The sequence below is a fragment of the Agelaius tricolor genome, unplaced genomic scaffold (assembly GCF_023055355.1).
Source record: "Agelaius tricolor isolate 1412-34295 unplaced genomic scaffold, bAgeTri1.0.p SCAF_4, whole genome shotgun sequence".
Taxonomy (NCBI): Eukaryota; Metazoa; Chordata; class Aves; order Passeriformes; family Icteridae; genus Agelaius; species Agelaius tricolor.
This window is the reverse complement of record NW_027269264.1, coordinates 56,017,621-56,033,634: the sequence shown is the minus strand read 5'-3', so window position 1 is coordinate 56,033,634 and position 16,014 is coordinate 56,017,621. Positions and strand designations below refer to the sequence as shown.

General features: G+C 43.7%; 1 protein-coding gene across 9 annotated transcripts in view; it reads left to right on the top strand.

The window, feature by feature from the left end:
- The window catches only part of PIAS2 (protein inhibitor of activated STAT 2), a 28,123-nt gene extending 13,628 nt beyond the window's left edge, over positions 1-14,495 (top strand). Inside the window, exons 6-15 of one of the 9 annotated variants that reach the window (XR_011679006.1) lie at positions 2,523-2,657; positions 4,594-4,699; positions 5,253-5,326; positions 6,138-6,298; positions 6,896-7,029; positions 7,477-7,648; positions 9,885-10,024; positions 10,518-10,576; positions 11,852-11,889; positions 12,548-12,649. Coding sequence is in view for 5 of the 9 variants with exons in the window: in XM_071425818.1 (XP_071281919.1) it covers positions 2,523-2,657; positions 4,594-4,699; positions 5,253-5,326; positions 6,138-6,298; positions 6,896-7,029; positions 7,477-7,648; positions 9,885-10,024; positions 11,852-11,889; positions 12,519-12,704 (1,146 nt within the window). In the remaining 4 variants the exon portion in view is untranslated. The other 8 variants (XR_011679005.1, XR_011679004.1, XR_011679007.1 and 5 more) reach the window with 8 other exon arrangements.
- The last annotated feature ends 1,519 nt before the right edge of the window (positions 14,496-16,014 follow it).

Genomic DNA, 16,014 nt, shown 5'->3' with positions numbered 1-16,014 from the left:
CTCTTTTTCAGATTGTTTTTCACCACCTTGGTGTGTTAGACGTATTGTCCTGTACCCTCCCTCCCTCCCATATGCAACTGTGACTGCTTTTTTAAATTTTGCCTCTATTCAGCTTAAATGAGACTCCTTAGATTCTCTTCCTCCTATTTCAGTCTTCAGGTTATAAAAGGTTTCTTTCTCATGTTTTCTGGTCAGTGTTTTTTGCAAATGCTGGTTATGTTCTGTGTCATAACTTTGAGGGTTACAACAAAAAAGAATTCAGTCTGATGTTATCTTTTGGGCATCAGTGTCAGCTGATTCTCTGTCTTGTTAATATAGGTTACACCCTGCTGTGCTCTCCATTTTGTGTGTAAGGTGTCACAGTTGTAGCAGAAACTACTACTAATCTTGGATTATTACTTAGCTTGAGACTTAAATCCTCTAGGTTCTTCCTGCACATAAGATGATTTTTTAATCTGTTCAGCTGAACCTTAGCTGGGAAAATGAATAAATCACTATTGCCTTGGCAACTTCCTCTCCTCATTCACTATGAGCTGAATGACAAATAGAGTCTCAGTCTGAGTGCTTCTGCAGACTTTTTTTCTCTCTGCATCACTGGGCACTTCCTTTCTGTTGCAGGAAGTGTAAGGTAACTTCTTTGCCTCAAAGACCACTGTTTTCCATGGCAGTAGTGTTAGTTAACCTCTGATGCCAGCTCTTTTTGCCCACCTGCACAGTGCATAAGTGAACTTCTGTCTTTGCCTGGTAGGGCAGTTCACACCTCTGCAGAAAAAAAAACCTATTCTTTAAATTATTCTTAGTCTGTAAATTATTCTTGGTCATCTCCTTGCTTGCAATCCTTACCAGAAGCTTCACAGCAGTGCTGCCTGTGTGCCAGTACTGCATGGGATTGTGTTTATGTGAACATCATGTTTCCTTGTATCCTGCATCTGTGTCACTGGGAAAAACCAGATAAATGAGCAGTTATGCTTTCTCCTGATTAATTTCCTTGCTGTAGCAGATGATACCTGCCTTGAGTAGTGTGGTTCTCTGAAGAACCATGGAAGACTTCAAGACCCCAATAATATTGCCACTAGAGTGGGCAGCCTGCCTAAACAGTGCCAGGCCATGTTGGTTAGGAGGCAAGCAGAAAGCTCCCAAAAGGACAGGAGGAGAAGGTTCCAAATTGTTGTAGGAGTATGAGAGTGAATCTGTTCTCAAGAATAAGCTCTGTGGAAGAAAACACTAAAAGCTTTGCTGAAACAAATCATGTGCACTGCAGAGTCTGTCTCTGGAAAAAAAAAAAGGGAAATGTAAGAGAACTTGCATTCACTCTCTTCTGAAGTAATTCTGTGTTTTAAATGTGAAATTGTCATCAGTTCCCATATGTCTGTTGCCTCTGTGTTCTGGAATAAAGCCCTTGTGGCATACTGGGCTAGTGAGTAGAAGAGACTGTTTATATATATATGTATGTATATATGTACATATAAATAGATATAAAAATATTTTTTATTATTATTATTGTTTTTATTTCCAGACTTAGCATCTTTCAAAGTAACTCCTTCACCAAGCACTAGGTTGTGAATGTGTGTGTATTTCTCTGGTTAAAGAAATACTTACTTTTTTTCCCAGCATATCCTTTCTGGGTGAGTTTTTTGTTTAAAACAGCACTGTCTGGAAATGCATCAGTACTGCCTGTGCAAGAGGCCGAGCTGCACTTGCAGGCATCCTTCATGTGCAGGATGAGTTTGAGATGAGAGGCTGCAGGCTGGCTGTGAGCTCAGAGCAGGGGTTCTCAGGGTGGCTCTGTCAGACTGGCTTGTTGTCACCGTGACAGATGCAGGGTGAGAGGAATAAGCTGCAGGCTTATTGTGTGGCGAGGGCGTTGGAACTGGATGATCTTTAAGGTCACTTCCACCCCAAACCTCTCTGATTCCATGATCTCTTAAATACAGCTGGTAATCCATGTGCAGCCTTCCTCAGGGACCTAGGGACCTTGGCAGAGGACAGGTGACACCTGTTGCTAATGGGGCCAGTAGCTAATAAGGCAAAGTAGTCACTGAGGTGATGTGGAGCTCTTGGAACAAGAAGTAATTGTTTCTTAACCAGTGAAGTGTTTTCAGTGTGTGAAACACTTGAGTTTAGTCTTCATTACTTGCTCTGTTTGTCACTAAGGCTGTGTCCTTGTGATGTTTCACTCTGTTCCAGTAGGGCGTGGGGAGAAAGAGGACAGAACATCCACATGACATTTTACTCTTCCAGTGAACTTACCTGGACCCAAACTGTGTTCTCTTTCACGTTTCCAGTGCTTCTGTAAAACCCTTTTAAAACAACAAATGCCTTACAACTGTCTTTGTCTCTGGTGATCTACTGTGAAAGTCTGATATTTCTCAGAATAAATGCTGGCTTTGCTCTCCAGCCTAGACAGCCTCTAAGCTTGCCTGCTTCTCATCGGTTTGTTTAAAGCTAACAAGTATGTATCAGCAGTTTCAGAGTACACTGGGGCGACTGGGTAACACATCCATTGTCCTTTTTTTCCACAGGGATATGCTCCACCACCAAAAAATGGAATTGAGCAGAAGCGACCTGGGCGTCCCTTGAATATCACTTCTCTAGTTAGGCTGTCATCAGCAGTGCCAAACCAGATTTCCATCTCTTGGGCTTCTGAAATTGGAAAGGTAACCTGCATGTTCTGTAGGATGTGGGAAGTCATCTAAATAGCCTATTTGAGCATTCCTGCTCCCCTGCTGCCTGATGTGGCTGCAAAGTGTTTTTTGTTAGATGGCTGAGCTTATTATCAGTGCCAGGAAACAAAGTTTGCTCTAGAACTGTAGTAGTTTTCAGTAACACATGTGGGATTTACATACAGATGGAAAGATAGTCTTACAGGCTTCACATTCAAAAGTCTGCTTTTAGAGTTTGCCTGAAATGCATGTCAAAAATGACAAACTCTTTTTGTGGTGTGAATAGTAAATCCCCCTGTCGATTTATTAAGGAAAGAGAAGGAGAGTGCAAGGACTTTTTGACTCCATCCTAGGTTTAAATAACTGTTGCAGCACCCTTTCAGCTGTTGTCAAGTCAAGAACTATTTATTCCTTATCTGTGACTGCTTGTGTTAATTCTGGATGCAGTTATCAAAGTAGTTTTCTCTACGAGGTTTTATTCAAAATCAGATTCTCTGGACTAAAAATACCACATATTTCAAAGAGACTCCAGCATAAGCTTTTATATTAAAATTTTAAAAAGAAATAGGATTGAAAGGTAATGTTCAAAAAATAAACGAAGGGCAGTGCTGACATCAAAGGATGATTTTCTAGAACAGGGATGGAGACAAAGATCTGAGCCATTGCTTCCCAGTCCAAGCACAGAATCTTAAAATGGCTCCAGTCCTCTGTGTGGTCTTGGCCTCTCATGCTGGGGCCTGCTAGCTTTACTCCCTGTATTGCCAAAATATACTCTGATGGAAGCAGATGACTCGGAATGCTTGGACATCCTCCCCTTGGCCTGAGAGGTGAAGTGAGTTGTATGGTTTAGTGCTGATGCCAGAATTTGCTGCTTTTCATCCTCAGTGAGACCCTGGGGAACAGCATGGGGTGTCACAAAAGGGCTTGTTGGCATGGACTGGGCTGATACTGGAGGGCTGCTGAGCCAAGGGGGCATAAACCCCTCAGTGCTGGGCAGACTTGAGCCTGTAGAATCCTCTCTGTAAGGCAACAGTTGGTCATTCTTTAAGGAAAAAACCAAAATTCTAGGTTTCTTAGTGGTTTCATGTGCAATTAGAATGCTTTATCTGCTGCTCTAGGTAAGAGCTGGTTTTCCTGTAGGTGGTAAAGGAGGAGCAGGGCTGTAGGAGTTGTTTGAAGTTCCTGTGTAGCACCCAGGCAGTGCAGGAGCCATAGGAAGATGGCTGACAGGCAGTGGAAATACGAGGTCACGGATGAAACCATTATTATCCTGCAGCACTGGGGCTTGCAGACTTTTCATTAGTGACCTAGAAGTGGGAGCGAACAGTGAACAAAAGAAGCTGACAAGTGGTGTGAGTTAGGGAGGAGTAGAAAATGCTAGGGAACAGGGCCAGGCTCAGTGGAACAGACATGGTGTAACAAGGCTGGGCTTAGGAGTACAGAACAAGCTAAAGAAAAGGTACAAAGAAACTGGGGCAGCTCTGTGCCATCTGAAGCTGTTGTTTATACCATAAAGACCATTTATCTTTTGTCACATAATTCTTTGAGCTCCCCACTGACACTGGAAAAAAAGGGGAAGATAAAGGAGACAAAATGTGAGAAATTCTTAAAAGATTACATGTATGAAATGTGTCACATAGGATCTTTCCAGGAGGAGAACTCAGATTGTCTCTTGGTTGTGAAATTACCTTTTAGTTCAGTCATAATTGGAGTAGGATAATTAGACCTGACTGGCCAGAGAATTTTGGCAGAATGTTGGACCTCCACAGAATTGAAGTTGTCTGTCAATGCTCTTAATAATTACTGATTAAGCAAAAAAGTCACATTTTTGTTTTACTATATGCTACAACTAGTGTAAATAGTCATCTGTTGTCATCGTGGGAGTATTATATGAAATCAACATTTAATCTTTAATCCTTCTTTTTTGTAGAATTACTCCATGTCTGTGTATCTGGTTCGCCAGCTCACCTCAGCTATGCTTTTGCAGAGGTTAAAAATGAAAGGTATCAGAAATCCTGATCATTCCAGAGCACTAAGTAAGTAATCACCTTGCCTGTCTGTACTTTTGGAGGGTGGTTACTGGCTCTTTAAAACTAGAACTGGTAATACAGAATAAATTTCCTGTATTTTGAGAATAAAGCCATGCCCAGGGTTTGACAACTTGGCTGTTGGTGAGGCATCACACTCTTTTTCAGTGGGGGTTTTTAGGGAGCATACCAAGAGATCCCATCTGAAATGTGGTTATGGGAATGCCACAAGCACTCCTTACTGTGCTGGGCTGTGAGGTGCAGCTAGATGTCCTGAGTTCTCTTCACCTGTACCTCACTCACTCATAATGGTTTATTTATCTCTTGACATGTTGGGTTGAGTTTGCTCTGTGTGGTTTTACTGCATTTGCAGTCAAACATCAACATCAGATGTTCAGACATTTGCTACTTGCTTATAAGTAGTGAAACTGTTGTTGTTTATGAACTAGTTTCCTAGATTAATATTTTTAGATAGCTGAAAAAAAAGTGCATGTACTGCTGAATCAAGGTTAGCATTTGATATAATGACCTCTATGTATAACTTCTGTATTTATTTTAATAGTTAAAGAAAAACTAACTGCAGATCCTGATAGTGAGATTGCCACAACCAGTCTGCGGGTCTCTCTGATGTGTCCTGTAAGTATGGCTGGAAATTTCCAGATAACATTCATATTTTCATCTGTAGTGCAGAATTGGGCTGCTTTTCAAAGGCCTTGCTTTAGAAACCTCACTTGTTTTATATTTTATTAGCAAGCTAAGATAAAATAGTGGGGAGAAGCAGCAGTAACCCAGCTGTGGTTTAGGACTGGATGCCTCAGCTGTGACGCACTGAGTCAAGCTGCTGCTTGTGTACAGTGAGGCCAGTAGAGGGATTAATCTCCTATATTGACATGCTGAGGCTAATCAGGCAGGCTGACAGAATAATTAAAGGATGGAGTGATAATTAAAACCTCTTATCTCCTCATCTTGGTGGCTTTGCCTATACTGCAGATACCGAAGCAAGCAAAAAAACAGGCGATCACCTTATAACAAGGTAATGCTGCCTTGGAGGCTCTCTTCCCAGGAAGAAACTGGTCAGAGTGTAGCAAGTCCTGGAGCTCAGGAAAACACCTGAAATACTGGGTTAAAAGAAAATTACAGAAGAATCAACTTCAGTTGATTGTTTAATTAAAATGAAGTCTTCCAAATAATGTTGTTTCAGGTCCATTAGAAGTGTTTCTGACTGTTCTCAGTGTGTTGAGGCCTTGGAGCAGGGCTTAATTTTTCCTTTAGGAGCACTGTGTGGGTGCTGTGATGGGGTGGATTTACTTACAGCACCCTTAGCCCCAGGCACTTCTATAGTGAGCAGCAAGAGTTGTTTCACCAAGTGCCTCTGCATTCATTGTTAACCATTCAGGCCTGTTTCTCTGTCTTCTGTTCTGACACCCTTTAAATGCATCTCCTGCAGCTGGGAAAAATGAGACTGACAATCCCGTGCCGGGCTGTGACCTGCACACACCTGCAATGTTTTGATGCTGCTCTTTATCTTCAAATGAATGAGAAGAAGCCTACCTGGATCTGCCCTGTCTGTGACAAAAAGGCAGCTTACGAGAGCCTAATACTAGATGGGTAAGAGACTGGCTTTGCAGATCACACAATTACTTAAAATCTTTCATTATGTACTCAGTAGCTACTTTTGTGACTTGAAGTTAGCCATTTAATACTATTTTTGGTCAAAATACTTCAGACTGGAGGAACCATTAGATTCCATTAGTTTCTCTTCCCATAATGACCTATGTAAGTTTATGTCCTAAGTGCACTATCAAACTCCCGAGTATCAGTGTATTTCTTCTGGATAAATATAAATGCAACATAAAAGGACAGGTCTTCCTTTTAGATGTCTCTATCCCTGAAAGGTGTTAACTTCAAAATGTAACTTCTAACTCATAACAATTGCCTGACTTGGTTCAAGAGGTGATGTATTCTGCTTCAGAATGGAAATCTGTGCATTGCAGTAGTGTTGGAGTGAATTATGAATGGGTTGGGATAATCTTACTTTCTGATATCTGCAAAGGCTGTAATTACAGCCTTTCAGATAAAGAGGAACTAGGGGGAAAGGAGACACAGTGGGTAGAAGGTGATCATAATTATCTTTTTATCTGTGTCTCCTTTTCACTTAGAATAAAAATGTCACTTAGAATCAAAATTGAAACTTTATTTTTTTAGCCTCTTTATGGAAATCCTTAACGAATGTTCTGATGTGGATGAGATCAAATTCCAGGAAGATGGCTCCTGGTGCCCCATGAGGCCAAAGAAGGAAGCTGTGAAAGTGTCAAGTCCACAGTGCACCAAAATAGAAAGTATGTACATCTGGGTACTGGTTACAAACCAGCACAAAATCTTGGAGACTTAGTTTTAGCTTGGATAATGCGTGTGGATGTTGGTGTTTGTTTTGTGGAGGGCTTACTACTACTAATCTTCCTGTAATTTAAGCTAGAAAAGAAAGAGCTGTATCTCTAAGAGTGCATTTTTGGTCTTTGTCTTTGCTCTTTATAATAGCAGTTAAGAAAATGAAAGGTTGCTTTTGTTTTACATCCTTCAAATGATAAGTGAAAACAAAAGTTTGTTCTTTAACAGTCCCAATGTGACACAGAAGAGTCATAAAGCAGGTACTGGGGCAAATATTAATTGTAATGGCCAGGAAAGTGATCTAGTATACAGGATCTGGGTTCCCGGTTCTCTTGCAAATAGAAACTGCTGACATCACCATCTTTTGGAGAACAATGGTGTTTTATTTTCTTCTTCAGGCTCCAGTGTTGTTAGCAAACCATGTTCCGTGACAGTGGCCAGTGAGGTAAACAAGAAGAAGGTTGATGTTATCGACTTGACAGTGGAAAGCTCTTCTGATGAAGAAGAAGATCCTCCAGCCAAAAGGAAGTGCATATTTATGTCTGAAATACACGGGAGCCCAACCAAAGGGTTTGTCAATTTTAAAGTTAGTTGTTACTCTGTAATGTCTCAGCTAAACTGATCTGTAGAGAAATGTACTTGGAATCGAGCTCTGTGCTTTTAGAGGAGAATGTCTAGGACTCTCCTGTAGAAGGTTGTATTGATGCAGTAACTTTGTACAGGCAAAACGCTATTAAATAGATTTTCACTTCACAAAAGAACTTCTTTTTTGCGCTGACTGTTGCTGTGTTTGCAGAGACATTTCTCCTTAGAAAAGGGATCTGACTAAGCTAGTGGGCAGTGTTCTCCTGAGAAAGTAGCTTATGCCAAGTGGAGGAACTTCATGCATTCTTGCTGCGTTAGTGTCATCTTAAAGGCTTTTCTCTTGCTGTCTGCTGTATCCTCTATCTAATCTGCTCTGGTGCCCAGGGAACGAGACTGTGTTGTGTGTTTCATCCATCCTGTCAGTCTTGGAAGGGAGCCACTTTGCTGTTTTGAATCAAGATGAGCTTTTCCTCCATCTCTCTGTTAAATTCTGGAATGTCTTGGATGCTGTTGTTGGCTGTGGTCATCAGTCAGTCCTGCACTTTGATTAGCACAACCAGTGACTTCCCAAGTCCTCTGGCAACTCCTCCATCTTTGTAGTCAGGCCTGACTTTGGCACCAGGCTTGACCAGCTTCTCTGCTGCTGTGCCCTTCTGTCTGTCCAGCCTTCTGTCTGTCCTGGTTTGTGCACCTCAGCTCGGGTGCTGCTTGTGGCTCCCATGTTTCTGCTCTTGGCCCATGGGGCACCCCAGACCTGCAGGGAGTGAGGGCCACTGGTCAGGCTCACCAGCACTCACTGCTCCAAGCTCAGCTTTCAGTACTGGCTCATCAGTTACTGCTGTGCTGCCTGCATGAGGTGTGTGTCTCTGTCTCTCTGTGTAGTGGCTTATGACCTGTACTAAAATAATAATATTAATAATAAACCAAATCCCCTTCTGTTTTGAAGGTTCCCCTTCTGTTTCAGAAGTAATGAGCAGGTGTGGTGAGTCTCTAGTCCACAGGAATGTCTGTGTGGTCCTTGGTGAGCAAGTAGTTGGTCATCTTCAACCACTTTCAGCAGTGATGCTGCAATGCTGTTGCTTTTTTGTGAGGATTGTGGAGGAGTCCTTCTGCAAGAGACTCTTCCTCACTTTTACAAGAAAGTGTAGCTACAAATACATCTCTTAATGAAGTTTCAGAAGGCACCAAGACTTCCTTCCGTGCTCCTATGTTTGAGATGGCTACCTGCAACTGTAATTGTAGGAGGACTGACTTCTTTTCTCTCTATTACCCATGTATTTTCCTTGTTTTTTGGTTATGGATATGGCATATTTTTATTCTTCAAATTCAGATTAAAGTGAGGCTTTTGGAATATAGCTTATCTCCTTTAAACAGTGTTGTCTGAGTGCTAGTTTTGGGAAAACTGGGGTGTCTTCTTAAAGGAAGCAACAATACAGGCTGAAGTGTGAGAGGCGCCTGAGAAGGGAGGGTCTGAAATCCAAGGTTCTGACATCAGAAGTAGGTTAACAGGTAGGAGAGTGTGGGAAGGAAGATGAGTGAGTAACACTAAAGGCTGGAGGGAGCGATGCAGAGCATCTGGGAGCAGAATTCTGTGTGTTTCCACCTGACTTGGTTCATGAACTGTTCTGTGCACGTGGTTGGTGCCTGGGCACCTGTGGCAGTGTTTGTAACGATGCTGCCAAGAGATCAGGCAGCATGAGGGGAAGCAGAAGGGTTGTAACATGCTCCTTGAGGGCTGAACTGGAGGCTGTGAGTAAATACAGATGTATATTTAACTCCTACCTGTGCAATCTGTGTCATCCTGTGGGGCAGGATAATGGTCAGTTGTGCCCTTGATGTAACAGGTGGGCACTGAGCAGCAGTTCTGTGGAGAAACCAAATGGAACACTCTCCTCCTGGCTCTGGTCACTTTTACATCCCTCTGTGGGTGCTCACAGACACCCCTTTGTCTTTGATGTTGCCAATGACTCCAGCACTGTACTTTGTTTTAATGCCAACTTGCTCTTATGTCACAGCTGCTGTTGAGAGCCGAGATACGGTCATGTTATTATGAAGACTGTTATGAAAAAGGAAATTAGAGTGGAGTACTGTGTAGTGAGTAGCCACACTGTAGTTGTGTTGTCACACGGTGACTTGTGAATGAGAGTGCACAGCAGTGCCTGGTTTCCCTTGTGCATCTAACAGCCAGGTTGTTTGTAATTTCCCATGCTGTTTGAAACAGGGTTCTCATGTATCAGCCATCTACTGCCAGAGTGCCCAGTGTGACGACGGTCGATGCTGCTGCTATTCCTCCTTCATTAACAGACTACCCAGTACCATTCCATCACCCACCAATATCCAGTATTTCATCAGACTTGCCAGGTAGGTGCTGAGTGTTTTTCATGTATGTTTCTGACAACAGTATTAATTTATGGGGTGGGTAGAAATTGGAAGAATTTATTAACTCTTTGATTTTGTTTTTAATGGAACAAGTCTATATGCAGTATGGCACTGATGGGATGTCTGGACAAGCCTAGTACAGGCTGTCTGCCCATTTTCAGATTGCATTTTGCAGCAGTGATGTGACAAGCACTGCTTTTGGGGTACAAACTGGCACTTGAGCACGGCAGCCAGAAACTGCTCTTGCTGTGCTCAGCCAGACTTTGTGTAAACATCTGGTAGTTACGTGTTTGTAGATGTGAGGGAGAGTAGTTGCTTGTTTTAGTTACTAGAGGTGTGAGGGTGCTAACTCATCCCAGCCCTCAGTGTAGTTACTCTGCTAGCTGATTGTAGTGGTGCTCTGTCTAGACTGTATGAAAAAGGTTAAGGTGAGCTACAATCTGTGAGCTGACCTCTATTGACTTTCTTTACCTAGACATACCCTAAATGCCTATGATGTATTCTTCAACACTGCTGCTAAATATCAGACAAAAGGTGGGGATACTGATTGTTTTCTATCCTGGCTCCTTGAAAAGAACAATGTGTAAAGGGACTCTGGGGGTTCTCTTGGCCGGCTGTAACAAACCCAGAGCCCAGGAAGTGGTGACTTGTGGTGACAGGTGTCACTTTGGCCTCCTGTACTTCCCTTTCCCTGCTCCATTGCCTGTCTCCATTCCTCCCCTGCAACATCTCTGGGTTTTTTCCTCTTCTTTCAGCACCAGTTTGGTAATGAGATGGATATCATTCCCCTTGTTTCTCTGTCCATTTTGGCTCCCTTACTGCTCCCTCCCTCCACTTCTCCCTTGTTAAGAAATCAGTTGTCTTCCCAAATTGGATAGGAGAATAAGCTGAGAGAACAGAAGTCTAGAACTGTTGTTCAGCTCTTACCAACTGAAGTTCTAGAACTTGCACAGACAAAAGAAGCTGTCAGTTCTGTAAATGCAGCTGACTTTTTAAATCTCCTTCAAAATTTTTCTCTAATGGAGAAGAGGAGGAGAGATGTCACAGGCCAGAAGAGATTTGGAGGTGATGGGAGAGGGAGGGAGTATATCATTTCTTTCTGTTGACATAGCAAACACAAGGCCAATATTTAGAAAAAAAAAAAAAACAACCAAAAAATTTGGTAATTTCTTATTGGTTTTATAATTCTAAACATCTTGCCCTAAATGCTTACACGCAAATGGTGTTTAAGATGGACACTAGTTGTCACTGGTCTTGGAGGATATACATTGAACTACTTGTAGTTTCCTCTTCTTCATTCCTTTTATTTGTCTAGACACAAAACGGGGATGATATTAGAAATGTTTCCTTATTGGCTGCCCGTGGGTGGAGGAAGAGACCTGCTGCTTGTTTTTGGACTTGTGCATGTTGTGACTTTACTTCATTCCAGCATCTTTAATGTGATGACACTCTTCATGTCCCAGTTTGGCCAAGTCAGGTACAATATGCAGTGAAACTTGCATTAATGAACCAACAGCTCCAAATGGCAACCTCCATCTAAGCAACCACATTGAACCACACTGCAGTATTCAGTGAATAATACATCATTATGTCATCCTCATTATTAAAAAGAGCCACCTGTACTAGATAATTCGTTTTGCTGCTGCCTGAAGTAGTCGTTGAGAGTGGTGTCACAGTGGTATATTCCATTTAGAAAGTCTGTATGAATTGCAAAATCTGTTCTACAACCACCAAAAAAAAAATCTTTAAATTTGTTGTGTGTGAATAAAGGAGAGACTTGTCTACTTATCATCCTTCTCTTCTTCCTAGGTCTGGATTTTCTTTCGCTAATCCCAGTTGATTCACAGGTATGTTTCTGATCTCTTGTGGGGCTAATTTCCAAGCCTGATTTTTGTGATGTTGTGCTCCAATAATTGTCAGGGTGCCATCATCCAAACTGTGTTTGTGGTTCACTTGCTTAGACCTAACCAAAGTCTAGGAAAACCTAGCAAGAGCTAGTAATAAATATGCACTAAACAAAACTGAGTTTAGCATTTCCATGATGAATCCAGGCCTGGAAACTCATTCTTTACTGATAGTTTCCTTTTTAAAATAAATACGTGCTCAGCACTCACTTGAATGCACCCAGAGTGTATTTGAGGCCCTGGCATAGGCTGCACAGGGCAGCTGTGGCTGCCCCATCCCTGGAATTGTCCAGGCTGGGCAGAGCTTGGAGCAACCTGGGCTAGTGGAAGGTGTCCCTACCCATGGCAGGGGATGGGATGAGATGAGTTTTGGGGTTCTTCCAGCCCTAACCATTCTGGAGAACAAAAAGGGGGAGGTGAGGGAGGAGGCTGGTGGCTGCCATCCCCGCTTGGTCACTGCTCTGCAGAACTCCGGTTCTCACTGTGGTCCTGTTGCGTGGGGAAGATGTATCTTGAGAGCGTACATTTCCCTCGCGCAGTTAGTCTCTTCACTCTTCATTGTTTGTTTCAAGCAGTACTGTCCTCCTATGTTTTTGGATAGTCTCACCTCAACCTTAACAAGCAGCACGCCTGGCAGCATCATCACCTCTACCAGCCACCACGAGAGCAGCACGCAAGTTAGCTCCTCGGGCCGGGCCGAGGCCGGCGTCATCACCAGCAGCGGCGGCAGCGCGCCCGACATCATCTCCCTGGACTGACCCTCGGGGCAGCACGGACCCCGCAGGCATTGCACACAGCTGCTGCTGCTCTTCTTCTCCCCCCCCACCCCCCCACCTGGAATTCCAGCACCTCGGAGCTCACGCTGATATTTATTGTGAAAGGATTTCCCTCCTGGGAGAGTGGGGTGAATTTCGCTGATGCTCAGAAGATAGGATGGTTCTTGGTTGGGCTTTTTGTTTTTCTTTCTCCTGCTTGTTGAATAGATGGTATAGAAAAGGCCCTTTTGAGAATACATGTTCAAGCTCTTAGTTTGTTCTGGGGATACTGACTTTCTGTTGTGTGGATTCCATAAGTGCTTTTTAATTTTGTTGTAAAATACAGCAATAATGTAAAAACAAATGATGTTTTTTTTAATAAAGAAAAGCACTTACTTGCTCTAGAACAGCAGTTAGGAAAAAGGTGCGGAAGTGTAGGAATTAGTGAATTTGTAATATTTTCACTGGGGCCTGTAATAAACTTCATTAAGAGAATGAAGCTTTGAATAGCCATGACATGTGTTTTATGTCTTGTTCCCCACCTCCCCCTTACCTGGGGACATACAGGAAGCCTCTATAAATGGAGTTGTTGGGGTTTTTTTTCCTAGTTTCATGTTCCAAATGCTACAAGAGCCTAAGCTGTGACCTCTTCCTCTTTATGTTCTTTCAGCTTGGAAGGGGACAGACTATCTATGCAAACCCTGCATCACACAGTCTCTGTGCTGCCATGTTATAATTGGGACACCTTGCCACCACCAAAAACTCCTGGTATACCGTGGAATGTACAGCTGCTTTCTGTGGCAGCTGTAAGCAGATGAAATAGGAAAGACTTCCTCCAGTGCAGGAGTGTTTTCTAGGATTTCCTAATTATGGTTTCTCTCTCCTCAGCAGCTGTTGTATTCCATGTGGACTGTAAGGGAGGCTTGGCTTTTTAGGAAATAGAAGCCATAGCTGCACAGTGTACCCACCTATTTTTGAATTGTGTGTTTAGGGCTTAATGATGCTTTGCCCCACATTTCCTTGCCTCCTGATTGTTGCTTTTCTACTTCAAAGGGAACAATTTCCCCGTTTTACTCCTCTGATGACCGTGCTGCTTTGTTAGTGTGTACGCGGTGTCTGCCCACACACACCTGGGGATAACCTCAGCAGTACTGTATGTGGAAGAGGTTACAGACTAGGAAAACTAAGTCATTTCCATGGAGCTGGAATAATGGTATTGTCTATGTATGCTGAAATAACAGCTTTCTCAAGTGTTGCGTTTCTGTTCGGTAACTGTATTTGAGATCATTCCTTCCCTAATGACCAGATCTTACTTTTTTGCTAAGTTTTTGTTCCTTTTTTCTTACCTCCTTAGTTGGATGTCTGGTGCTTTTTGCCTTCCAGTACTGTTACAGTATTTGAACCAAGTACATGGATGAGGTATATTGAAACAGGATGTTTTGTAATTTTTGTCTGCTCTGTACCCCTACCTTTAATGCTGCATTACTGTTCCTTATTGCCTTTTTTGTATGATTTTTCACGCAGTCTTGAGTTCACATGTTGGTCTTAATAGTGCCCCAATCTTTCTTTTCTTTTTTCTTATCAGTTTAATATTTTGTACCTGTTAAGGATCAGTTTTTAGCATGATTTATTTCCAATAAAACCATGCTTGTTACAAAATTTTTCTTGATGGCCTGCAGCAGATCAGTGCTTTCTGCATCACCATTGCACGTCGACTTGACCTGTAACTAGAGTGTAGAAAGAGGTTCCAAGAATAATTCTGAATAAAAGTTTGAAACTGGTCTCTGCTGAAAATGCTGTTTGTGCTCTTAATGTCGTTTGTGCTCTTAATGTCAAACTCGAGTGTGGCTGGACCTGGCTGAGGGGGTGAGAACATCTTTCATGTACATCAGGAAAGTGAAGTGAGGACAAGTGCCCTTAGGATGTGCTCTAAACCACTCAGGGTGTAATAAAGTACAGCTGCAATTTTGTAAATTACTGTGCCCCATGTAGCAGGCAGTAATTGGAGCTGAGGCAGGGTTGTGTTCTTCATACCTTCCAGAGCCATGACAGCAACAGTGCAAGCTGAAGACACTTCAGCCTGAATTGTCACAAGCCCTGGTGTGTGTGCTTTTCCTGCAGTGCCAGTGAAGTACAAGGCTTGTGTAACCCCTGAATCCTTTACCTCTGCTGAGGATGAGGGAGTACCAAGATGTCAGAGCAGTGCAGTGTCCCCTCCCATCCTCCTGCTTCCACAAGAGAGCAAGGAATTTGTTGGGATGGGTGGGGAGGGGGTCAGGGCTGCAGCTGAGGTGGGGCCTGCGCCACTCCCGTGCCGCTCAGCCAAACTGACCAGTGTAGCTAGGTGTGGCTTTGGTTTATTTCCCTTTCAGCAAATCCTAAATCAATCAGAATGTCTATCCAAGAACTTCCAACAAGAAAAAGCTTGGAGAAAAGGTTAATAGGGTCTTGGCTGTTCCTTTCCCCTGTGGGAGTTGATGGTTGCTGCTTTGGGTGGACTGTGTCAAATACACTTTGGAGCCAGCTGCAGAAGGGCAGCGAAGCTGCTGAGGTTAACACACGAATCCCCCCTGCTGCAGAGGTGCCAGCATGCTGTGAAAGCCTTGCTCCACACACTGCCCTTCCCCTCACCCATTCATTTGCTATGATTTTCTCTGCAGTTTCTGGAAGTGAGCTAGCTGCTAAAATCTACTGACAGGAAGACTCTGCCTTCTTAAAGGCTCGGCCTGAACTGGCTTCTGATTTTCGTATTGGCCATCACACAAAGCTGTCAGAGAGCCATGGAGGCAGCACTTTGCTGCCCAACACCACCTCACCTGCTCCAGGAGATTGTGCACCCATCCAGCAGTGGGAACAGGCATTTCCTGAATTGGAAAGTAGTGTGACACAGCCCCAGGACAGGGCCTGTCCCTGTGCCGGCCCTGCTGAGGCACCTCCAGTGCTGGGGACAGCTCTGGGCCCTCAGGACAAGAGAGACCCTGAGGGGCTGGAGCGTGTCCAGGGCAGGGAACGGAGCTGGGAAGGGGCTGGAGCCCCAGGAGAGGCTGAGGGAGCTGGGCAGGGGCTGAGCCTGGAGCAAAGGAGGCTCAGGGGGGCCCTTGTGGCTCTGCACAGCTCCTGACAGGAGGGGACAGCCGGGGGGGCCGGGCTGTGCTCCCAGGGAACAGGGACAGGAGGAGGATGCAGTCCTAGGCTGGGCCAGGGGAGGTTTAGGTTGGACATCAAGAAATTCTTCACAGAGGGTGATTGGTCATGGGAATGGGCTGCCCAGGGAGGAGGTGTCACCATCCCCAGGGGTGTTCAAGGAAAGAGG